The sequence below is a fragment of the Corapipo altera genome, unplaced genomic scaffold, assembly GCF_003945725.1.
Source record: "Corapipo altera isolate COAL_440 unplaced genomic scaffold, ASM394572v1 63, whole genome shotgun sequence".
NCBI classification, from domain to species: domain Eukaryota; kingdom Metazoa; phylum Chordata; class Aves; order Passeriformes; family Pipridae; genus Corapipo; species Corapipo altera.
Genome location: NW_020884928.1, coordinates 4,705,742 through 4,732,856, shown reverse-complemented (window position 1 = coordinate 4,732,856; position 27,115 = coordinate 4,705,742). Strand labels below are relative to the sequence as shown.

Sequence of the window (27,115 nt, the reverse complement as noted above, 5' to 3'; positions counted from 1 at the left end):
ACTTTTGGCTGAGACAGTCAACCTTAAAAATTAATACATGGAAGATGTGGGGTTTCATTTCAGATGTTTCCAGACTCTATTTTCTTTCCAAAAGATCTAACTACAAAAAATTATTTGGCTGCTGACAGGTCAACTAAGTGTCAGGTAGCAAAACTATTGATATTCTCTTCAACAAAATGTGCTTCAGTCAAAATTGCACTTTTAAGGAAGAAATTATTTCTTGATATTTCTCTCTACATCTGATTCTTTGTAGTAAAATGAGGTTAATAACTCTGGTATGTACGAAATGCTATGACAAACAAGATATGGAGATGAAGATCATGCAGATAGAATAAAACTTGTTCTTTTAGTAACGGGAGAAACTGCGGACCCACTGCAGACTTCTGTTAAAACTAGGAGATGACTCAGCTGTCTCCATTTAAGGCTATTTCATGCAGCAGCAGTTGCAAGAGAACTTAAGCCAAATTACATACTTTAGTTAATTTTTTTTTTTCACTTTTAAGTTGTGTGACCTTCAGCTCAAAGATACTGTGTTTCATTTTGCTCATTTATTACAATCCATTGAAAATACAGAAAGTTTTAGAATGGCAGCTACGAATAGATTTAATTATTCTAGAAAGTATGACTGAAAAACATTTCTCACAGTCACAGCTACAGAGGAACGGTTCACATTTAGAGAAGTGCAAATATATTCTGGCATTCAGCAATAGATGTCTACAGTATTTAAATCAAAATGTTCCAAGATAGAAAAGGTGGTTTATCATTCATTCCACAATGTTTATCATTCATCAAATGTAAAAAATCTGAGTATTAAAGAACAGCAGCCAGCTTTTTTAAGTAGGGTAGTATGCAGAATTTGAGTAAAATCTTTTGCTTGTTAAACCTCCACGCTCATGAAAAGTCCCTGGGATAGCAGTGAAGATCATCCTGTTCCCTCATTTTCCCATGCTACTTGTCCATAGTGACAGCAGCCTAGGAAGATTGCTGTTTCTAGACTTCTAGACCCAATTATTCAGCTAATGACAAAAGTGACTACTATTATGCTTAATAGTTGCCTAACATTCTTCTACTTAAGCATAAGGGTTAGGTTCCTGTAAAACATACACAGCTTGAAAGAATTTAAGTTAAAAAAAAAAAAAAAAAGCTTTATCAGCACTGGTTTTGACTCCACAGTTAATTTTTTTTCTTTCCATTCTGAAAATTTCTTTCTCATGTAATCAAACTCGCCATCAAACTAGAAGCTACATCCTCAGTATCAAACACCATCTACACAACTACACATGCTATTTTAACATCTTGCTGACTAGCCATTGGCAATTAATTCAAGTTTCTTCCTGTAGTTTTTGGCATGTAGCTTCAATTGATACAATAATGGACTGCCAACGTGATTCATATTTCCACTATAGTCAATATCTCTGCTCCACCTGAAATGCTCAACAACCACTACTTTACAAAGGGTGAGGTCAGACATGCAAATTCAAGCACTCAAGAGCTTTTACACATCTTCAGCTCCTGCTTTGTTTAATAATAACAAAAAAAAAAAACCCTAGGGAATTCTTTGCCAAGACTGTGTCAATTCCTTATTCTGCTTTTTAGTTCCTAAGATACTAACCACAAGCTGAAGTTTTCCACAGCCTAAGCAGAGTTCAGTGAACAAAGGAAAACCAATTAAAGACACCAGATATTGATACCCAGTTACTTTAAACCCAGCAAACAGTCCCCAACATCCTAAAAGAAAGCATTAGAAATGGATTTCTACCTGGACATGGCCACTCTAGACAGTAAACATTAGATGTAATAACATTTGTGACAGGTACACTAGACTGGTATAACAGAGTGATTATACCTATTTACATCAGACTGCCGTCTATATGACAGGGTACTGACTTCCATGGTATAATTCAGAAAAACTATGGATAAAATTTTAAAATTGAAAGAAAAGAGCTTTCCTGGGAAAGACCATTTGGGGAGAGAGCAACGCAGAAAATAGGCATTCAAAGGAGTATAAGGATTTTTCTGTTTTCACAGAGTGGGGAAGAAACAGTATTTATCAGACACTAGGGATTCAGAATTCGCAAAACACAGTCAATGTGCAGTACTGGCTAATTAATTTTAGAGATTTTTTTTTAAATTTAAGTTTAAGCTTTAATTTAAGGTAAATGAATACTACTTCACAGAAGCTTCTTGTGGGGGTTTATATGTTTTTTAGTAAGAAAAATCTTAGCATTTGTGTTGTCTTTCTAAAGATTAGGCAAAAATTTTACTTAAGGAAATTCAACAGCTCAAAAATTCATAGCTTTATCTTTGTCATATGTTTTACTATCTATTTTTAAGATTTATATCTAAAATATTAATTTTTTAAGGTATTAAGTACAGGGAAGTATAAATACACTAGTAAGTACCATTCGAAGTGTCAATAAAATTTTTAATCAGAAACAAGTGTTCTATAAAAATAAAATGTAGGGAAAACAACTTGCAGTTGTCCAATAAACAGAATTTGTCTCCTTGGAAAACCTGGTCTAAGATTTTAAACTGAGAGGTCCTCTCAAAAGGATGTCTCACAGATTACATACCTGACAATGTAAATATAAGGAAATATCGCAACAGTCCTGATATCTATTTTTAATCTAGAACAACCAACTATCATTATAGATTAAAAATTGTGTTAGGAAGATTAAACTGCTAAAGTCACCTATACTAACTACTTGCTTTTTATATTTCTCTTGCACTGTAGAAATTTAAGATAGTACTTACCCCAAGCATGGTGTTCTAAAGCATACCCCACCCCCAGCCCAATAAATTAAGCTAAAACCAAAAGACTTCACTGAAATTTATGAGGTATTGCTAAATTATGTGAACAACTCTACTTTCAAGGGAGGGCTTAATTGAAAGGTTTGGTGACAATATTTTTACATTAAAGCCACATGAAACTCACACGGTAGCAAGATTTGTACTTTGAATTTATGTGGTGTTTATCTGCCCAAGGTTACCAAAAATCACATCTAACATACCTTGGCAAAGAAGACTGTGAGGTGTGTTTCACTGCCAAGTATCCAAATAGGAAATTTTGGAGACTTCAAATAGGAACCAACCTAAAAAGACACAACAAAATCAGAAACACAAAGCAAACCCAGAAAAGTCACCTAGTTAGTGACCAAGTTAATGAAAATTCAGTCAGTGCTCTGACAACTAATATAATATGTTCAATAAAATGACATAACTGTGTAAAATACTTAGGTTCTAATTTTGATCACCGATTGCTGTTTGACTTGGAAAACAACATAGCTTAGGATAATTAACATAGCTTAGGATAAATAAGACATCAGACATATATAAGACTGTGGTATCAATGATATCCTTCACTTCAACCTTGGTGACACGCTCTGAACACTGCACACTACTCCTGTGCTTAGCAATACTATAATCAGATGCTAAATGAGGTAGAAGTCCTCTTGACTTATTAGCTGGTTTTGGATGACTCAATTCAGAATTGACATTTATTTAATAAATGAAGGGACAGCTAGTTACAGTCAATACATCATCGTTCTGCCAACTACATTAACCTCTTTAACCCTGAGCTAAGCTAAAGGAATTCAACAGAGATTGAAAAGACAGCAAAGAACAACCAAAAAAGTTTTGAAATAAAGAGTATTAACACTGTTTCAAAAGCAGCCTTTGCTTTCCCTATTAAACTGTCTTTATCTCAACCCATAAGTTTTCTACCTTTTACCCTTCTGATTCTCTCCCTGATCCCACTGGTGGGGCAGTGTGTGAGTGGGTGCATGGTGCTTGGCTGCTGGCTGGGGTTAAACCACAACAGTAAGGTACAAAATTTCTCAAGTAAGAACCTAAAATCAAGAGATTCTGTGTCACAGCAGGAAGAAACAATATGGACTAGGGTGTCCATCAGTTACTTTCAGATGTTCAGAGATAAACACATTCACGACAGCAAGCCACTTTGGAACCTCACAGTTTTATAACCATCTACATAACTTGCATTAAGAGTTATTTCAGTAAAAACATAAGCTTCTAATTAGCTATAATAAATGAGTGCAATAAAGTTCTAATTTAAGTAGCATCAAACAACATTTACTCAATAAGATGCATTTAACAATTTTATTATATTTCTACTATTTTAATATATTAGTCTCAGTTTTAATTTGAACATAATTTGAAAGTTAAGATCTCAAATTGTACATAGTAAAGCTTTCAATAAAATTGTTAAAAAAAGCCCAACACCTTAATGAAATAAAATTTTTAACTTACATAGAAAACAGCTTACCTTACAATATCTCAGAGATTCCATCAACGTCAAAAAGCCTACTGTTGCCTGTTTGTGTATGCCAAGAAGTTCTGTTCAAAACAAAACACAACATTTATTCAAGAAAAATCTGCAAATCCTATTTTAACCCATTTTTCTTATTTTTAAAATTAGTCAAGTAATAACTTTAAGGCATGCACTTTTAGCAACAATGGCAAATCATTAAGGTACAACCAAAATTATAAAGGTTTAATAACTTCCCTCTCTATAAAGTAAGAGCCAAACTCATGGTTTTAAAAGCTTACTGTTGATAGCCTCTTTTCAAAAATTTTTGGAATTAGTAGGAGATGAAGTACTTTCAACTTACACCACAATTATTCTCAGAAAAACCTACGAAAAACAGCTATCTTGGAGAGGAAAAAATCCCATATATATGCACATATGTATTTTTCTTCCTCCCTCCCTCTTCTTTTTTTTTTTTTTAAGAGTTCCTTGGCCATATTTATCTAAACATTTCACATTCTGAGTAATAAAACACAATTTTGCAAAAAAATAGTTTCATTAGTAGGAAAACTAATTTGATTTTCTGCACTGACTTCCACTTAATGTATCATAGAACTCTCAAACACACACACAGCTGTCAGGAATAGCTCAAATATTTATGTACTACTGATTGAAAGAGCACTTACAGAGCCTTATTTGAGGTTCTCTAATAAAGAACGAGAAAGTACTTCAAAATTCAAGCTTTGAAACGAATTATAAGGATTTGGAAGAATGTCTGGGCTTACATATACATCATCTCAACAGTTGCAAGTACTGTCTGCTTGGAACAGCTCTGCTAGGTCCCCAAACACTGCCTAAACAAGACCAACACATACCTGGAAACATACATCATGACCAATTTAATAAGATCTGGATTTCCTTTTTTTCCAGTGAACACTGACTTTCGCATTTGAAAGTTCCCTCTAAAACACTAAGTTGCAACTATATTTTTTAACATTGATGATTCATGTACAACAGCATAAAACTATGAAGTCTTTAAGAGCTAAAGCCTCAGGACAATAGCAAGTGTAAGAAACCATTCTAAATCTTAAAAAATTCTGGACTGGAAGAAATCAACTCTGCATTTCATTGTAACTCACAGCACTAGGCATGGTATGCTGTGCTCCCTTCACCAACTCCAAGCTTACTGAATTTTGCAACAGCGCAGAACAATTATTATAGTAGTGGTTTAACTCTTCCCTCTACTGTTAAGTGAAAAAAAATTCATCCAACTCTGAAAATCAAAACCCAAAAAACTTACAAATTTTTTCACTACCTTTGTGGCCTGGAACCACAACTCCTTCCTTAGAGTGTTGGCTATACGTATTAAAAGGCTCTTGCAGTGCGAAATTTTTTGATCTGAAACTGTGCTTTCATGGATTATCTTCAAATTTGCTTGGAATTAATTCAGGGGTGCACAAAAATACTTTGCAGAACCCCATTATCTCACTGACTTATAGGTGTGTTGCTATAAATTGCCATACACTGAGGCAATTCATCCTTTCTTTGAGCCGAGAGCAAGAGGAACTATAGCCCAACCAAAAAAAAAAATAGTGAAGGATCCTTCAAACTAGTGAATAGCTATCACTATTCTGTAGTGAATGTACTACAGAAATAGTACATTTATATGTGCAGTGACAGGAAACAAGTGGTAAAAGTAACCAATAGTATGTTTAAGAAATAATTTTACACATCACATATATTTCTTAAAAATATCACATGTATTTCTCTAAAACAAAAATCAATGTAAGGTTCAGTCTGCTAAACAAAGGCTTCAGGTTTAGGATCCAATGCTTGGAACAGAACAATAAAGCCACATATAAACAGTATTTAATATTCAGAGAATTACTTAAAAAGATTCTATGATTCTATTATCACGTACTTTGTTCCCTGACAGATAACTACATGAGAACTGTGACAGATAAGGAGAAAGATGGGATTCTGGGTACAACAGTAGCCACAGAGTGTGAATATCCTGAATAGTTTGTCTGTCTGGAAGCTACTAGGTTAACTTCAGCTTGTAGTCATTGGTGTCTACTCATGCCTCCTTCAGAATTAGCCAACGGAGAAGACAGACACAAAAGCAAAAATCACTTCTGGATGACTTATAAGCAAAAAAAAAAAAGAAGACTAGCTGTCCTAAATCAAAGTTCATCCTGTGAATATCCTCACTCCACAAAGAGAATAGACCCCTGGAACAGATCTGATAACACCACAGATCACCTAAGAAAATCAGTAAGTATGCCCCTTGCAAGAAAGTTAGTTTCTCTTTTTTGGAAAAGTATTTTAGGAAGTACACAAATTTTTAAACAGATGGAAAACCGGAGCCTTTAAAAAAAGTCAGGCCCAAGCGGAGGTGAGGATTCTGGTACCAACCGCACCGGCACATCGCCACCCAGCGGCGACACCAAACACCACAAACTCCCGGCACTGCTTGGGAAAAGCAGTTACAGCCTGATCTGAACTCACAGGAAACTGATACACTGAACTTAAGAATAACAGTCCTGAAAAAAGCAGAAAAAATCTACTTCCCCATATCTTCCCACTGTGGATATTTGTGGCAGGAGAAGCAACTACAATAAGAAGAAAGGTTTAAAAGAGAATATGTAGATAGTCAAAAAAGAGGTATTTTTACCACTGGTGGTCAAGAACAATTCCAGCTAATAACTCCTACTGTATTTGGAAAATATGCAGTAGTGTAAAAGTCAGAGCTCTAAGTACAATCTGCAAACTACCTGGTAATTCCTCAAGTTTGCAATTCAGTATGTTCTTTGTCACTGCTAAAATTACTGACAGTACCTTTAAAGTGGTTTATAAACTATTTTAATTATTTACTATTAATTAAAAACTGCTTATCTAAACAGCTGAACAAGAGGTCAAGTGACTTCAGATAACTTGTGAATAAAAAAGTCACCAAACATATTCAGTCCTTTTTATTTCGACATCTGCAACTCTTCCAGATAAGAAACTCACAGCACTGGCCTGAAAAAGGCTGAAGGCTACAAAGAGACACAAAATACAAAAGAAACGATGGAAGAAAAAAGATGACAAAAAGGATTGTTAGATGCATCCAAAATTTAGTCTTGTCTAAGAAGCTGTGAACAGTACTGGCTGCTCCTTCTTTTTGATTGACTTGATAGATCTCTTGATCACTTGATAACAGATATGATTAGAGACTTAAGACAGTGAATAAGCTGGCTTGGACTATAATTATCCCAAGGGCTTGAAGAAAATGGAAAGCTCCCAATATTAAAGCCCAATTACTTGACTGGTCAAAAACTAACAGGTCACATAACACCAGAGCCTCAAGACGTACTAAAGGTCATTTTGTGCTCCCACCAAAAAGAGACAGATGATTCTTTGGGAATTCTGCTTCTGGATTCTGGGCAGAATTGACTGAGAATCTAAATGTGGAATATTACTCAGTGCAAAATGAGTTCAGCATTCTCAGAAAAGGAAAGAATTCCAACTTGAAGAACTGTGGAATAAGGTCTGCCAGAAAGATAATCTGAAAGACAAAAAAGGGAATGAACTCACAGGTTTCATAAACAGTTTACTGAATTGCAGAAGAGAAAATTATCCCAATGTAAAGGAAAGCTGCAAGAACGATTCAGATTGATTGATCATAATCTAAAAATTCAGAATGATAAATAATAATCTAACTATCAAAAAGGGGAAATTAAAAATACTTAAGAGAACACACAGATAAAACCCAGAAGGCTAATGACAACAAATTTCAGTTAGAAATAGGGGGGATAAGTGACAACAATGTTTTATACACGCAGCAGGAATCAGGGTAGGAATTGAGTGATAAAACACAAAATGAAATGCGATAAAGAAAACACAAGTATTGAAAGCCATCTCTGCTTTAATTAACAAAAAGGTATATGATATACCTTTATATACTCAAGACAAGTAATGATGAGATAATGCCGTCGGCCATAAAAAAAAAATAAAATTGGCTAAAAAACTGCAAATAAGACAAGTCTGTTCAAGCTTGGAGATCTTAATGAAATTCATTATATAATATTCAAGTAGCTAGACAAAGTCAGTCTCTGAAGCACTAATGATTACCTTACATATCAAAGATACAAGAATTGTCAGAAAACTAGAAAAGGGAAAACTGGGTCATTACCCTAGCAAAAACAACATAAAAAGCTTGAGGAGAAACCCACAAGAAAGGATGATTTTAAGCTCTAAAGGGTTAGTGATCAATTTGCATTACTAGGAAGAAAACAAAAAACAAAAAAACAAAACCAACCAAACAAAAAAAAAGCAGCCACTATTGGCTCATCAATAATACACTGCAATAATCCATCCTGAATGCCCTGGTAAGAAGTCTACCAAACAGAAAAATGTTAGATACAATACCCAAATGACATTCTATACATCGAAAAATACAGGCTGTAGGGAATCATAATCAAGTGCAAGTCTAAAACGTCTCAAAGGAGATTATACTACTCATTCATTGTCAAACCAGAGCATTTAACGTCACGTCTTTAATGGACCTGTTTTGAACCTCAGTTCAAGTCAGTATTTTCAGTGATGACTGAGATGATGGAAAATCATTGTAAAAACATGCTGAGATGTACTTTGAAGAGACTGAGATGTCTCTTTGAAGAGAGAGAAGATATGAACACTTACAAAATTCGAACTCTTTCTGCTTTCAGATGACCTTTTTGTAAGATGAAATGTGAAAAACCAAAAGCCCCCTAATCATCTTGGTGAGCCTCCACAGAACTCACTCCATGATGTCCATGTCTTTCCTGCACTGGGGAGCCCAGAGGTCACCACTCAGAGGTTGTCCCACAAGTGCCAGAGGGAAATAACCACCACTTCCCTCCATCTGCTGTCTACCCTCCTCCCAGTGCAGCCCACGATGCAGTTGCCCCTCTTTGCCAGAAGGGCACACTGGTGACTGTGCAACTCACTGCCCACAAAGGACTTCGTGTCCTTTCCCACAAAGCTGCTTCCTAGCCAGTCAGTGCTGCCCTGTCCTGTTACATGGGCATATTCCATCCCAGATGCAGGACTTGGGGTGAATTTCATGATGTTCCTGTCAGTCTGATGTGGTTGCTCTGAATAGCAGCCCTGTCCCCAGCACTCTGGTCAACCATCCCAACTTGCAGAGACTGCACTCCCTTCCATCATCCAGGTCATCAGGTACCCTATAATTTCAACTTGTAGATGACAATCCTTTATTTCCTGATACTAACATGAGAAATTTCATGCAAGGATGTTTTATTTCCATTTGAAGTCTGCTTAAATCAAAGGGCAGTAAGCAAAGAGACTGTCCAAACAAAAATGGAGCATACTCCAAATCAGTAGGTCAGCGTCTCATAGTATGTAAAAATTACAAACAAGCATAAACTAGAATCAACTTACTCATTCCTGAACATTCTCTGTCTCCATCCCACACGTTAGAAACAGCATGTCCCGTCAAGAGCAGGTTAATCAAACTTTGGCTATATAACAGAAAGAAATTATATAAGAAATTAAAAGGGATGTTTAATTTATTTCTGAAAATGTGTTTATGTCTAACAAATGAAAAATATATTGCACTACCCAGCTAAGCATTTTGGAACTATTTGCCATTAGTTAGTATGTGTTTGTAATTCAGCAACACTAATTGTCATCTCCATTTTTCAACTAAAAACTTCATATAAAATTGTGGCCCCGAATTTGAGAATTATTCCTCTGAAATTCAGCAATAACAGAAGTATTTCCTCAGAACTGATGCCCTAAATGGAGTTAGCAGTGAAAAATGCACACAATTTTCAGTGTGGCTTTAGTTAAAGTTATAATTGAATCTGTGTCATGTCAGTGATTTTCCAAAAGAATGATCAGTTAGAAAAACAAAAAATTAGCCCATGCAGTTATTTTAAGTGGTAGCTACCATATTTTGCAGCTTACCTTCCATGACCATAAACAGGATCTATCAATGGCTCAGTTGCATCTTCAATTTCATTTTTTATGTTTTCAATACCCTGCAGAAAAATTACAAATATTTTTTTCTATCTGAAGGAACAAATTAAAATATTTATACAACAACAGAATTCAACAGTAAAACATTAGGAGGTTGATGTTCTTATATGAATTGATAACTAAATGGGCAGCTTTCTCTTGATATATATATAAGGAAGGATGTTTCCAAAACACGTAATTCTCTCAGGTCAGAAAAGGAAAAAACCAAACCAAAACCCAAAAAGCAAAGGACTGAGTTTTTCAAGCCTTTTAGCTGGAAATGTACAGCAACATGGATGAAGATACCATTCCATACATTTATCTAGATTTGACTTAGTTTATCAGTTTATTGTTCACCTTTTACAGAAAAAGGGTTACAATCAAATTTCCTCTTAAAGAAATAAAAAAAACTCACACAAAAAATATCAAACAACCCACAAACCTTTGTCAGTATTACAGAATACAGAAAGAGTAATACTCCAAATCTGTTTGTCCATGCTGAATATTGATCCCAAACAGCATCCTTCAGTTCAGGGAAGCTTTTGAATGCTCGTTTGCTAAAGATAAAAAAACCAACAAACAAACAAACAGCAGAAAAGAAGAATGTATTTAGATGAAGCGTTAGAATAGTGTCAAAAAGCACAAACAAGAACTACTAATACCTAATATGAAAATATCCAAGTCATAGCAGATCTGCTGTTATATACAAAATGGCAGAGCAGCTGTTCTGAAGTTACTATAACTGTCATAGAGTCATTAGTATTTACCCATCAGAAGATGATAAATAATTGTGGAGCAATATGCAAAAATGAATGTGGTTTTTTTATGCAAACACTAACCATGAAGATACATTTACTTGTGAAAGAGCTGGGTGGCTTGAACCAGTAATTCTACAAAACACTGTTACTGAAATTGCAAATAGACTGTATGTCACCAAAACATTTGCCTTACGTGTTCTAAAAGACATTCAGCCCATAAACAGCAGAGAAAAAACTCCCTTCTAATTAACCAGGTAAAACTATCTTCCAGGCTTTTGAAGAAATTATTATATTTCCCATCAGAATTTAACTTTGTTAGACTCTAGCTTTGGAAAAAGTAAAATGTTCACAACCACAAGTGGTATATTAACATTTGGGACACTATCTGGTTGCAAAATATGGTGGTTGCCTGGATGACAAGGTAACACCATGTGATCATATGTTTGAAAGGAATAAGTAAAATAAAAATAGAGGAAAGGAAAATAACCATCAAGATTCCAGTGAAGCAATACACTTTCTATTTCTTGGGATATTTTGAGCTAAATACTGCTTTTCAGAACATGGACATTAGTTTTTATTAATTTGAACTAGATCTGCTTATCTTACACAAACTTAGATATATTATTTTCTTTTTGATTTCTTGCACTTTTAGTAAGTTTTGTTTACAAAAGAAACAAACATCTGCAAAAATATATCCACAGATAGGTTTACTCTGGCTAGTACTTGAGATTTTTAAACTACTTTTCTGCATCAGTGGAGTATACATGGCATACAAGGTACACAAGGCAAAGCCAGTTCTGAAATCCATTGCTCTGCTTGCTCTAAAAGCAAATGCCAGAGCATTCATTTCCAGTGAGAAATACAGAAAAATTAAGTGGGTATCACAAGTCCAAAGATTGAGGGAGTGAGTAGGAGAGAGAGGGAGGGCAGGAAATCAGTGTTTTGATAAGGTTAAAAAAAATTTATATTCTCCTTTCTCCTTTCCTTATAGAGCAATGAGTTTAAAAAAATAAATTATAATTACAAATGATACGATAAGCAATGGTAATTTCAGTTCCAGTTAGCAACATTTTCCATCTCAGGTGTTTTCTGGAATTCTATTGTTCTTTATTTCCTCTTTGGGAATTTATTTGTCCACTCTGAAAATAAAAGGTTGTTACCTTTAAAGATAAATTCACTGGAACTGTGAGCTCTCTATTTACACCCCAAAAAGAAAACAATTTTTAAAGTGTGAGTCTTGCATATGAAATAGTTTTACAAAAGTTTCTTATAGTATCTCAAATCAAGAAAAATACTAGATGACTTTTTTTTAGTACATATATCACAAATATTTGAGATAGAAACATCTGAGAACATAGTGCATAAATATAGAGAATTAACGTCTTTAACTTAAATGTGAACCTTAATTGGTTGTGTTCACATACTTGAAAGGCACAAGCTATCTGGCCACTATTGCTCCAGTTTTATTTTAAAGCCCAATACTTACGCTTAAAATAATATTCCATTTCAAACGGCAAAATGCAAAGAAAAACCACCAAAACCCCCAAACCAGAACTTGAAATCCAAGTTTAACCTGAAGTTTAACACACCAAGTTCCTCAACATACCCCTTTCAGGCCTGTGAATATTAATGTAACTTCAAAATATTGTATTTTAAATGTTCCAACATATTACTTACTGAATTAATGCATGAAATCGCTCAAAGCCAAGCTCTTCGACAGCCAAGGCAGCTATACACAAGAGACACTTTTCAGCACTACACATGGCAAAAAAATGACACAAGATACACACAGCAAGCTAGTATACTTTCAAGCTCTAATTATATTTTTAATCCTCCCTTGACATTTAACTGATTAGTATAAACTAATTTACTGCAACATTAAGATTCCAGCATACAAATTAGTGAGAACATTTCTATTTGGACTAATCGATTTATTAAAAGCACTAAGCCACTGGAGTGTATAGCCTTGGAAATATTTGTCAAATACTAAGCTGTTGATTTTGTACAAAACGTGGCTGTTACCAAGTCACTAAGCATATGCATACTAAGGTACAATTTGGCAGGTCAGCAAGAAGTATTTCTTCCTAAAAAAGCAAGCATAATTATTTGGATCATTTTGTTAATGTAGGTAAGCTGTATTTTTTCTTCAAATATACATTTCTGTTACTAAAATTTAGTAGGCTCCTTTCCCTTTAGTGTTCATTATTACAAATGAGTAGAATTATTCTATACAGTGTTACACATTTTGTTTTTAAACAAATTCTATTTTCTTTTAATAATAAACAGCCTTTCAAATAAGTGTTGTGCCCAAGAAAGAAAAAAAATACAGCATTAGTGTCTTCCCAAGTTCAACACAGGCTTTATACCTTTCTTTTATCTTTTCTTTACCTTTCTGCTAGTAGAACAATACACAAAACAGATCTGCTTTCTGATGGAGGCCACTTTATGCTGAATATTTAAACAATGTCTCATCATCTAGCTACTGAATTTGAGTGCATACAATTTAGTTAAGACCTGAAGCCATTAGGGCTAATACTAATGATCAAATTTTACCACAAGATTCCAGAAAGGGCTTTTTATGTCCATTCCAACTGTATTTTGAAAGATGTACTTGATTTGCCTACGTGCAAATAAAACTGATTCTCCAGCAATAGAATACTTTAATTTTCTACTTCAGAAATATGGTAGCAGCAGTCTTAAGAGTGTTAGTTTTTATCTGTAGAAAAACTACAAGGAATTGATAAAATTTGGTTACCAACAGCAAAACTAGACTTAAAAAAATATGAAATAATTAATCCAAATTGCAGAAAATGCTGCAGAAACTAAACCTGCTTCAAGAACATATGTTTTTGTAAGCAGAAAGTTAGAGGGACTACATCATATAAAGCAATTTTGAACCTGGGAACTTGCACTACTAAAGCCAACACATGGCCAACAAGTCACTGCTATACACCACAAAAGCAGATGAAAAATGCTATTGCATTCAGTAAGTGTGCTCGAATCCGCCTTTTGTTCACACAGCAGGATGACAGGCAGTTTCATTCTGTTACTAAAGAACAGAGTGAAATGGTAAGAGAATTACTATTTGAAATAAAGGGAAAGAAGTAGAAATTCTAAAGAGAAGTGTAGCTATACATAACCCAAACAATGGTAAATAGAGACAATACTTAGTGGAAAGAAAAAGAACTAATAGCAAGAGAACATGAGATGTATGAGAAATTCATCTGTATAGAAACTCTTCAAAATGATACTCTATCATGCTGTGTCTAACCATATTTCATGGGTTTATTATAAATATATCCCCATAATTAACTCCCAAATAGCAGTAGCCTGCCATATGGAACTGTATCTGTAATACTCCCTTATCCTCCCAACTCATCTCTTAAGTCCTACCAACTATGACAATGCCAGTTTCTATTTTTATTGAGAACAGTAGCCAAGCAAGAAATAAATTTATTCTTTTGCACTAGTGGTTACACAACTCTGCATTAGTAACAATATCTTCTCCACATCTTCGTCCCACACCTAACCAGGTTAAGAAGCTGGTTTACAGTTAAATAGCAGGACAGAAGAGGGGAAAAAAATCCCAAACCTAACAAATGTGTCTTAAATCAGTAAGTGTATTGCATTATACGTATAGAAAAAATACAGTTTGATCTGTAGAGTACGTACAAGAGGTACATTCAGTGTCTAGCAGGGAATGTAGAACAGGAACAATGAAAGAGATGAACGTTGTTCATGACACAAGCACACTGTTAGTGGTAAATGCATCCTGCTCTTCCTAAGCACATTCCATGATACTAAAGACAAGTCAGGCAGAACTTGAAGACTTGTACAGAAGCATGAAAAAAGTAGTTATGCAATAGAATGGATTAGGTCACAAGTGTCAGTGTTGAGAGTTCTGAGTGTGTATTTAAAAAGACTTTCTGTTGAACATTTTCTACAGTTAAACGTCTTTAGGAATAAGGGAATACATTAAAAAGCACGACAGCAAGAACCTATAGACAACTAGGCTCTGCTTCACTTTCTCTCCAAAGGAAACTTCATAATATCAGCAAAAGTTTCAAAGACAATTGGAAAATCCACAGAAATTAGGAATTTCAGTTACAATTGCCTTATCTTGCAAAGGAATATTCTTCTTTTTTACAGAAGAGTTGCAGATACAATTTTCTGTATAATACTTTTTCTTAAAAAAATGCTCAGTTTGGAACACTTAAGTGCTGATATTCTGTTTTTTCGATTAAGTAAGATTTTTATTCTTATTGTTTGAGCCTTCTAAAGCACATGGAGCATTTGCTAGAAGCAGATGAAGATGACTTGTAACATAAAGAGCTCCAGCACTACTAATTGCTATAGCTAGCTGCACACGTATAAATCTATTTGTACAATTCTTACTTTGTAGTTATGCCACAAACTGCTGAATAACATATTCCTTCCATCAAAAGATGGCACCTTTATAGGCATGTTCTCATGTGAAGAGTTTTTCATACTTCTTAAGGGACACATTGGGGACAAAAACTAAAAGAAAAAGAAGCTTATCTTTTAACACATTAGATCTCTCCCATTAAAAGATTAATAAATAAATGTCTCTCCGATCATATGTGCACAGATAAACTTTCCATGTCACTGGCTCTGCAGCAGTTAGATATGACTGGATGCTGTATCTTAGTGCAACAGATGATGTTCCCTAGATCCTCGATGCCAGTAATTAATGAAGGAATCAAGACGTTTCCAAAAGGCAGGCAACTGAAAAATTCTAACCTACAGAAAAATTCTGATAATCTACTAGAAGGTGATTTAAGCGGTTTGGTTCTGCACAGGACCAAACAAACAGAAAAAGGTTACTTCTCCATAACAGGGGATCCAAAATATTTTAGAACAGATAAAGCACTGCAAAATTTCCTACAAAAGCTCCTCTGAAATAAAGCAACAAGTGACAAGTTAAAGTGTTATTCCTGTGTTAGGAAGCACGGATGTTTCAAAATGAAAAATACATCAGGTGCCAATAAATTACAAAACAAAATTGAAAAGATTACGGAAATTGCTGAAATTCAAAAGAAACATGTATGTTAGAACTCCAGTGACAGATAGCACATTGCTCTCAATAAAAAAGGATCAATGTCTGTTGCTAACAGAATTACAAAGGCAAAAATCCCATCTGTGAATTAATAAAAAGCAGTCGTCCCTCAAAAACTATGTAATAATTCACTAAGTGACAGGTAACTGAGTATAGAAATACATCTTACAAGGTTGTTCCTCTTGACGACTAGATTCTGCAGGACTTTCAGAAATACTAGCAGTTTCTTCAGTTGTTTTTCCTCTTATCCATGTTGCCAGACAGTATGACTCAGAATTATCAGAGCAAGCCATTTCCAAAATATCACATAATGTATGACAGAGAAGGTTCTTCTGTTCCTCTTCTGAAAGATCAGAAACCTACTTGAGTTCAATTGCTGATAACCACTCTTGTATATAAGATACTAGTATCTTTTTTATACATTAATGCTACCTAAATAACGGGGTTTAATAATGAGATAAAAGCAATAATGTTAACTGCTCTTTGACCATACTGGACCAAAGAATTAAAAAGTTGTCTTTAGAAAAATGTGGTTTTATATGATTTCTAATCCATTCTCTTTTTTAATAATAGATTTCAATTAAATATTTATAAAATGCAGAAGTATTATGAACAAGCACAGACCTCACAAATGGGAATTTAGAAGCAATTACTATACATATGACATGGGAGTACACTTAAACCAAAAGAAAGTCTGGAATATTTTAAATTCTTTGTACTAAGACATGCTTTACAAATAAATAAAATGGAAAAATAAAGAGGGGGGGAAAGAGGTCTCAGTACCTGAACAGTCTCTCCAAGTAGACTTTTCACTGGTAAAAAGTCTCTTCAAAAGGAATGCCTTTGTTATCAAAGAATAAAATAATATTAAAATACAAACAACCAACTTTTACATTATGTCACAAACTCTTTACCAAAGCATTTTTGCATGTTATTAGAAGGGTTTCAAGCTGCTCATGGTTCAGTATGAAACCATTAGCCTGCACTGTTTACTGACTTTTCCCAATCAAACCAGCTACAAAGATGGCCTCATAACATTCAACACTGTTGAGTCTGAACCTTCAGTACACCTCCAATGCACAGAATGCATATTGACACAAACACCTCCACACTGGCAGGACTGCAGTAATGGAGACACAAATATATTTCAGGATAACTGACCAGTAGTACAAGACATCCCTAGTTACTCCCACAAAACCCTTCAGCAGTTAACAACCCCACCTCTTTTAAACCATTGCACATCATAACTTGCTGATCAGGTTAAAGAAAACCTATGCATCTCCACATCCCTGCTTTGTTTTTCCATCAATGTTAATGCTGCAATTAAAAAAAATATATGCTTTAAGTTATAGAGAAAGAATAATGAAAGGATAAACTTTGGGAAGCAGAGTCTTGGTCTTTCTAATTACTCTATTAGATGCCATTTCAGTCATTCACAGTACCTCAAAAACAGCTGGTTCAAGTTTCACTTCTTTCCTGACACACTCACCCTGTTTTCCCATCAAAGATCTTTTGCACACGTTTTTAGTAATTCACAGCAGCAGCAGGCACTGCAAGATCTGTTTGATCCTTTCCTCCTTCCCTAGCTGGAACTCAGTTCACTTTTAATCATGCTTTAATCACTTGATTTCAAGGAAGTTGAACTATATATAAATCTGAAAAAAACACTGTCTATAAGAACATTTGATATAGTAAAGACTTGGCATTGCCTTAGAGGAGCTGACTGGTCCTATTCTTTACTCTCTCCACTCCTCACAAATAAAAGACTTTTAAGTCTAACATCAGAGACCAGACACTCTGCATCTGGTTTTAAGACCACAGAACTAGACAGAGCCATACTGTGGAGTGTAATTCATAAAATTATTTTTTTAACTGATTGTTTGCCACTTAAACAAGCAGTGCTCCTGCCTGTAGTACAAGTTTTTTGGTGGGACCCAGATACTTCCAGTTCAGGATCAGATTCACTCTGCTACATTACTTCAATATGCCCCCCATCAGTGGACAAGGCCTCCAATCAGACTGAGACATACCTGCAGAATTTGAACTGTCTTTAAGAGAAGTCAAGAGTAAGTTACCAGAAAAAGTAATCTGGTCCATGACTCAATACCTGCCTGTCTCTGCAGGGTGCTCCTGGGAGAATGAAGAGCAGTCACAGTTAGACAAACTGCTCTACAGGTCAATTATTCTGCTAGGGCTTTGAAAGTATAACATTTCCCCTTTTATTAAACAGCAAACCTTGTTAGGTTTGAAAATCAACTACTTCAAGTATTTCTAATACAGTTTGCTAAAGCAGTCCTTGTGACACTGATACTACCCTTTTAGGCAGGGAGTTCAAGAGATGAGAAGGGATGAGGATTACTTTTATATCTGGTCTTTTCCTTCTCCTCTGTATTCTGCATTCCCCACTTTGAAGTTACTTTTGCTTGGATCAACCTGCTGCATTTCCTCAAACAAATGTCCTGCCAAATTATGGCTCAAAATTGGCCCATGCCCATTTCTGCTTTTTAATAGAGTTCTTTGTTTCCTCCACACTTCAGTTATGAAATCAAAATACAGTTAACTCTCTTTTTTTTCATACTTATTTTAATTTCAAATATATAAAGAATAAATTTTGGTCTAATTTTAAACCATTCCTATAATAAAGGCATCTTACCTGTACAGGTGCTATCACTGCACAAGGGCCACCTTCAAATTGTTCTAATGCAGTTGATTCAGAGTCACTAAAGACAAATCCTGTCAAATGAAAAAAGATTATATTTAGTGAAATATGTAAATAAGAACATGTTTATGTATATTCCTTCCCTAACAGAAATGACACCTGATTTATTCACCTTTAAAGATGACATAAGTTTTTGTTTCCCTGATAATGGAACAGAATATGGTTAAACTATCTGAAGAAAAAAAAAGTCATGAGTCAGGTGAAAAGGACAGAAATTAATTATTTATCTCAGCAATTAAATCATAACCACCAAGCACCAACAGCTAAGCTTTTAAACAAAAGAATTTCTACTTAAACCATGGGTTTTATTTTATGACAGTGTACTTTTTATCGATACATTAAAATCTGTTTGTGATAATATTTTGTTTCACATCTGTAAAAAAAAAACATCTTTGAACCTTCACTGAACATCCACAATACATTTCTATTCCCTATGAAGGGCACACTATGCTTCCCACTGATCTAACTTTTGGCCTATCAGTGTGTCCTGTTAAGACTGAAATATGCTGAGTAACAATTATTTTCTTGTAACCACTGAATCAAGCCCCTTAATGGTATTCTTTCACAGAAGATACACTAGGTTTATTGAGAGGCAACATCACCTATTTTCCCTCTCTATCTTTAATGTATTTGCACTTCAGAATTACCTTACAGTCACATAATAAAGCAAATGCCACATAAATTATAGCAAAATTGTTCTGTTACCATCTTGCCCTTAAACTTGTCTTTAAGATATGGTGATTCCTAGCTTTCATTTATGCACATACATGGACAATGAATTTGATGAAGTTGATACATGGACACTTACAGTGAGTGATATTTTGCATTATTCTTGTAAGTGCTGAGAAGATTGTGCCAAAGTGACTCTAGTTCAATGTAATGTGGAAACCATGCAACTGTAGTCAGCAAAATACACATGCATCTTTTCACAGACAGTGTCAGTCTCAGCAGAAAGAATATTCAATGCCTGTTTCCCACAGTTTCTCCTTTTCCCAGTTCTGTATCATTACATGTTGCCACATGAAAAGCATCTCTAATCCTGGGATATGAATTTAAGCTGGGGAAATGCATCCCCCCCACACTGCAGCATGACAGGCACATCACCAAAGTGGCAAGACAGACCTACTGCACATTTTGTAGGCCACATTTCATCACAGAAATGGTAGTTGTTTAACAACAATGTGAATTTTTTTATTCTAAAAAGGATCATTGTAGCCATGGGGTTTCCCCTCTATCTGACAGAAGGTTCCAGGTCTGTTTTTAACCACATGTGCAAATGTGCATTACAAAGATGTATTTTATATCCAAAACCCAGATGCATGTCAAGCCTACATACATAGATCTAGCTTCACCTAATGTAGCAACAAAGCTTCACTAAATCATACTTCAAGAAAAGTTTGCAGTAGTGTCATTTGACTCCTCCGTTAACATGCCCTAATAAGAAATATCACCAGTCTGTTAAACTTTCTGAATTAGTTTGTGCAGGCTTAGCATACTAAAAGGTAAGTCCTCTTCTACTTTGAAGCATTACTGCATGCCATCTAAACACACTGCAACAATAAGACTTTTTTAGTTGTTTTAATGATTCAGTCACCGCAGAAAAACAACATACTTGGATGTGGTACCATTAAACAACACTTTAGAAATCTTGAATTTGCTTCACATTCTTCAGGCTTCTTACAGAAATCATGAACTTTCTCAGTTTAACCCTGCCCTCTTTTTCAAAATTGCTTCCTAAAAATAAAGAACACTGAGCATGATCCACCAGAACGAATACAAATTTGAGACAGACAAGGCAAAGTTGATACCACACAGAATTTGACAGAATACAACCACAGAAAAAATAATACTTGAGGAAACACTTTATTTCTATTTACTTAAATGCTTTTTAATGCTTAATAAACATAAACGTTCTAGAAGCTTTAAGAAGCTTAAAGAAAAGTAGGCTTCAGATAGCATGGTCATGCTCTCTTTTAAAAAAGTTCTACAAAATCTGAAGTCAGCTCAGATAAAATTTCAGAAACCAGTAGTCTGAAGTCCAGCTGGACTCAAGTCTACCTCAGCCTGCAGTCACACCTACTTACCTTTTTAACCCACCACAACAGTCACATCTTGGGCAATCTCTTTAAATATTTATCAACTCCACATTCTTCCTTATGATTTGTAAGAATAGCCTGGCCACTCTTTAAGCTACCAACTAAGATGAACATCTCTGATCCAGACTAACTTTTACTTACTCTCACTCTTAACCAGTCATATCTATCACACAGTTCTTTTCACTCAAGATAAAATTTCATGAAGAAAAGAGATGTAATGCAGCCAAAATAATATTCTTTAATTGATTTGTCTGCCTTTTATCCATAAGTGCAATTATCATCATTTACCTGTAAGAAACATAAAATAGTACCATTACCATTCATCTTCTGTGTCATTTATAACATTATTAAATGCTCCATTGACACAATTTTTTCAACATCACTACAGCTCTACTGCATTTGGGACAGGAGGGGGAGGAAGTAGATCTAGATTCATGTTACTAATCAGTGTATTGCCCAACATTCTGAGCTATGACATTCCCAAATCTGTCTTTATATCTTTACATCACAAAAAGATTTATTCTCCTTATTTCCCCCAAATATAGCATTTACCCATGTTTCTTTCTCACACCTAATTCTCAGCTCTTTTATGTACAGTTTGCCAAAATTAACCTACGACTTAGTTACCTACTCTAGTCCTTCATCTAATACACCACATCATGGTCCAAAGCACTACAAAAACCATTCATTCTTCTATTATGACTACTCCACCACTTTTCTGTATCTTTTTATTATTAGCCTATTTCTAAAATTATTTTTTCCACCCGAGACACCTTAGACATTAATAACACCGCCATTTCACAGAGGATGCTGTGTCTTTTCAGTATTTTCACTCTGTGCAAGAACCAACTCTAACTGAATAAAAAAGACAAGGGAATAGCAAAGAGCATGCAACACCAACCACATTAGAAACCCCCTTGCTCTCTCTCTGATCCAATCTAGCTATGAAGATGCTGTGCTATCAATTTTTTGTCCTGTTCTCTGCTGAGCCAGCTTCTCACCATGGAACTCCAATTTTTTTCTCTCTTTTGGGATACAAGAACTGCCTGACAGAAACACTAGAATAACCCATTATTACCCAAGCATGAAGTTTACAACACATCTTTATGTTTCACCCTTTGTTTAGAGCTAGGTGTAGAATCATAGAGACATTCTGCTTATGGTTTTGGCTGTTCCAAGTGCGTCTTTACAGTAAAATAAAACTTCTGAAATTTTCTGTAGGAAAAAAAGTACTCAACAAACCAAACAACTTCTTCCCACACACAAAAAGAAAGGAGCACTTACTAGAATAATACTACAACAAAACTCCACTTAATGGGTTATGGATAAAAAGCCAGGAAGTCCTGGAAGAGTTTGAGGAAAATATCCAAATTACCTAGCAGGCTACTACTAAACTGGGTAACAAGGCGCCAGAAAAGAAGGTAAGATTTCGATGTGTCTTCCTTTGTTAACACCTTTGAAAAAAACAAAACAACCACGAACCAAAACAGCTACAGAATATTGTTGCTACAGAAATCAGATATTTCTGAAAACTTCTGAATCTGTACTCTGGTAAGAGCCTTCTATTTGAGTGCTCCTCAAGGTCTTTCATTTTCTTTAAGCCTGTCAGCCTTATCCAGAGTAAGGAATGGACTCACCAGCACCATATCCTTTCTTAAAGTAAGGACAATAGCTTCCAGCTATTCCTTTTTGAGCCCAGGCTGCAGAAGAGAGTTTCAGGTTCACTAATTATTCAGATAATTGTGTTACAGGGCATTTCAAATTCTTACTGTTCTATGCATATTCCAACTACATTGGCCACCATGCCCACTAGCCAGAAAATACAACCTTCTTAGCAGCTTAACTTATATGTTCACACTTCATTTTTTCACAGTGAATGCTATCTCCTTTTCTCCTTCCAGTTTAACAGTGCTGAAAGGGCTGTTACACATGACACAATCCCTCAAAAAAACCCATATTTCCACCCTAAAGCCTAACTTTTCATTCAGCAAGCTTCACATGAAGTTTTGCATTCTTCAGAATGAATTTACCAAGACAACTCTGCATTATGGAAGTATGAAATAAACATTTAAATGTCATATATAACACAAAGGGATTGGACAATCTGTCTAAAACAGCAAGATGTGGTTATTTTTTCTGTGAAGACAGTATCACTACCCCAAAACCAATACCTCACTCCAAGGAAGGAAAGAAGAAAAAAGCCTACAAGTATAAAACTGAAAACAAAAACTTCCCTGGAGAAGGCTGTTAGGTAGCTTGTCCCTGCTGTTTTTCCAAAAACTACTGTTGTCTCACATTTACTAACAGTGCAGCCTGTGCTAGCGGGACAGTCCACCTCCTACTGTCAAGTACTACCTACTTCTATTTAAAGAGAAGCTCTAAGTCAGTAATCATCAGTACTTCTGTGCTTGAAGACCTCAGTATTTTTTCCCCATGATGTGCAAATTCCTGGAAGCAGGTTTGGCATCTAACATCTTGCCTAATTTCAACAGATGCCTTAAAAGCTGTTCACAAACCATGACTTGATGACCACTCACAAAGGCTTCCTTTGCTAAGTGTGACCAGTATCAGTAAAGCACAGGCTCCAAAAGCAGTTCCACCAAGAGATCTGAAGAGGAAATACTTATGGCAAACAAGCAGCAGCAAGTAGGCAAAGCTGGGCCAACAGGTGTAATCACTTCCTCCAGTTGTCTGTACAATCCACACTTGTCTATACCCTAACTGTGAATATTAAATGAAAAATGCTTTTCTCCTGTTTGTGATTAACTGATTGCACTGAGTAATATGGAACTTGAAGACATGGAAAGCACACAAATACAAATATTCTACAAATGACAGTAATCAAAACATTAAGAAAATTACATAGATACCAACAAGCAAATGAATTAAACATTACTAAATTAAACTCAGAGGAGCACTTTCAAATTGCTACTTCTACTTAAGACCTTGAAGAATGGCAAGTGTATTCTTTTTGCTCAAAATGTATCTGCCTGTCTGGTAAAAATATTATTTCCTACTAGCACTGCCGTGATCATAGACTAACAGTAGTACAAGTCAAATGACTTAAAAACCTTACAGAATGCAGCTTCTAAACTAGACATGTAATAAAAGCCCATCTGGTGATATCTGGTCAGAAAGAAGAGTTCCAGGTATGTAAAAAAAGGAAACCTGGAAAGAATGGGAGAGAAAAAAGGAAGCCTGGAAAGAAGACCAGAGAAGAAAAGGAAAGTTTCAGCCCACTCGCCCAGCTTTCAACCTGGAAACTGGAAGAGGATCCAGATAAAATGGATATTTTTACATTGTACATCACCCATATATACACAAACTGTACTATTAATACCTTCACACTATGCTTTTGCAGATAAATGGTTGTTTTAAAAAGACTGTCCCATGTTTTTCCTTCCAAAGACCAGTGAGACACAGCTCATGCAATTCTGAAAGGATACTGTGCTCAAACCTGCCAGACATTCATATTAAAGAGTCATGATGCCTTGGGGCTTATCTGAAGAGCAGCTTATGAATGGAATTTGTCTCTTGGATCAATGAAGAAAATTACTCCTAACATATTTCTTTAGGGTTCAGTGCTCCTACTAACTCCTTCCCAAGTCATCGTATCTATGCCAGGAAACACCCAAGAGCAGACTGAAGTTTTGCACTGCATTCTTGTGTCTGCTTTGAGGATTCTGGTAAACAGACTCCACAAGGTTCAAACTGCAAATTCTGCTGCAATCGTAAAGAAAAAAAATTCTACAAAGAAGCTCCACACAAAAAACCTCACAACAATTGCAACAGCAAATTTGCAGCCATGCCTTTGTTAAGTCAGGAATAAAAACAATATACTTAAAGTTGCCAATGCAGCAAACTGAGGGAATTACTGTTGCTAACTTCCAACAGCACATGCCCATGAGTTGGGTCAGTTCTGTTTAACTGCCTGCAGATCAGCTCATCTTCAGTCCTGACCAGATGAGGTCACGGAGTTTGATGCATGAGGGGGATTCCTGGAACACCGCTGTCTTCACTGAAAAACTGACTGGTTTGAGTCTTACATTCCTCAACACCCTCCCTACTTTTCTTTCCTTTACTCTCTACTTTTCTTTCCAAATTAAAATCACAGTTCCCAATTTCCAAAGGGTTTGAGAAAGGATCAGACAACATCTACCAAGTATCTGAAATAATTACATTACATATGAAAAAAACTGTGACACAAAAAATCCCCAACATCAAACTAGTTGTTTGATGCTTTCTGCACATATGTGAAACGAGGGCCTATCTTTTAAACTTTGAAGTCTTTGTAAATAATACAGTTTGATACTTTTGTGGTTTTCTTCTGTTAAATCTTCATGAGTCAGTGTTGACATGACTGTTTTGCAGTAAGCAAATGGTACAGAACCTTTTCAACTGCATAGAAACAGAAAGCTGGGTAAAAGTATTATGCTGCTACACAAGTGACTCAAACTGACTGTTCTGATTCTCAGCACAAGAGCCCCAAACGCCGCACTCATTGTTATTGGGCTTTGCTACATAGAGAAGGTAACAGATACACTACACAGTATAGTCACAGGACTTTCTCTAAAGACAGATAGGAAGTAACAGCTCCTTTGAAGAAGCCACCAAGAACACCAGAGACCATTTCCATTAATCCTTCACTGGATCACAAGTGTGGGGCATTATGACACACCTTTCAATAAATTTTGAAACTGCTAAAACTTTTCATACAAATTATCTTCAAAACGTCAATTGTGGCAATCCAACATTACCAGTTAAATAAATAATTAAGCTTTTTAATACCGATTCTTCTTTTCTGACTTTGCACAAACCTTGTAATGAAACAGCAACATTACTAAAACTCAAAAGAGATATTTCAGAAAGTAATTATATTTCAGTAATCAGTTCATTAGGAAAAGTAATGGCTTTTAAGTCTGCCTAAATTCTAGATCTTGGAAGAAATTTGGCATTTTCCCCCCAGATATTATCACCGAATTATCTGAACACAGATAAACCTAGGGAAAAAGATATGAGTTTGGTAATACACTGTGTCCTGTGATGAGGAGTAGCTGTGCAGCTCCCAAATCAACACCACACATGCATCTACTGAAACTACGTAGATGACAACATTCTTGTTAACAAAAAAAAAAAAAAAAAGAGTAAGGAACAGAAAACACCAAGAAACTTCTGTTTCAACCAACTTTATCCTGAGACCTGAATGCAATTTTTTTTTTTTTAATCTGTAAATTCCACTACCACTTGTGAATCTTCTCCAGGAATTAGTGTTTTTTTCAGGAACATTGTAACCATTACTAGAACTCTTCAAAGCCCACAGTCAGTTATAGAGAAGGCTACTATTCCCTTCTTTCAGCCAGGACAGGTTCACAGACTGATTTCTTGCGTATCATTTTTATACATAAGCCTCCATATTACACCTTGTAATTGTAATTTTAAAAGAACACAGTAAGTCTCCACCAAGAAGAAACAACGCATAGGTTGTGTAATTTAAATATAGAAAAAAAACCCCTTACAAATACCCCAGGTCCCATCGTTATTGCTGCTTTATCTCTTGCCACATCCTAAAGACAGTATGCACCTGCTTCCTTGGCCAAAAAACCCGTTTAAAAAAGAAATCTGTGGGTCTCTGTCCCAAGCCTGACCCCACTTTTGCTAAGTCTATTTGTGACTCATATATTTTTAGCAAAACAAACAAAAACCAACGAAAACCAAAGCAGAACTTAAGCTCATGCTTCCACAAGCTATGTAAAATCACGGCATGAGACGAAATACCCAAGAAATGCATTTCCTTTTTTTTACTCAATTTTAAGTTCCCTTGGAGATTTGTGGCTAAAGATGAGCGCGCTGCGAAAAAATAAAATAATCATTTAGCAAGTGAAGCTGCCGCATCGTTTTTTTTGGCGTGGGCCACACGCCGAGGTGACACAGGAACACGAGCAGTGCCCGGGGCACGGCGCCCCTCAGGACACGGAGCCCCGGGCGGACCCCGCGAGGGCGGCGGGGGAGCCGCGGGTGTGACCCGGCGGGCGGGCCCCGGGGCAGCGGGAGGGCCGGGCGGGGCACGGCGCACGCAGGTACCTTGCGCCCAGCGGCAGAAGATGGTGTCGGCCAGCCCGCGGGGCCCGGCCTTCTTGCCCCACACCAGGTGGACGAGCTCCTGGCCCGCCTCGGACATGGCGGGGCGGCGGCGGCCGC

General features: G+C 35.9%; 1 protein-coding gene across 2 annotated transcripts in view; it reads right to left on the bottom strand.

The window, feature by feature from the left end:
• Window positions 1-27,109, bottom strand: part of MINDY3 (MINDY lysine 48 deubiquitinase 3) — a 52,638-nt gene extending 25,529 nt beyond the window's left edge. The window contains exons 1-10 of one of the 2 annotated variants that reach the window (XM_027658691.1): window positions 26,999-27,109; window positions 18,756-18,835; window positions 16,886-16,943; window positions 16,272-16,445; window positions 12,703-12,754; window positions 10,710-10,824; window positions 10,217-10,290; window positions 9,689-9,768; window positions 4,283-4,353; window positions 3,012-3,092 (exon numbers count right to left, since the gene is read on the bottom strand). In XM_027658691.1, the coding sequence (XP_027514492.1) occupies window positions 3,012-3,092; window positions 4,283-4,353; window positions 9,689-9,768; window positions 10,217-10,290; window positions 10,710-10,824; window positions 12,703-12,754; window positions 16,272-16,445; window positions 16,886-16,943; window positions 18,756-18,835; window positions 26,999-27,095 (882 nt within the window). In that variant the 5' untranslated portion in view covers window positions 27,096-27,109. Of the gene's footprint in view, window positions 1-3,011; window positions 3,093-4,282; window positions 4,354-9,688; window positions 9,769-10,216; window positions 10,291-10,709; window positions 10,825-12,702; window positions 12,755-16,271; window positions 16,446-16,885; window positions 16,944-18,755; window positions 18,836-20,433; window positions 20,465-26,998 lie in introns of those variants that run through there. The other variant, XM_027658692.1, reaches the window with a different exon arrangement.
• Between the last annotated feature and the right edge of the window lie 6 nt (window positions 27,110-27,115).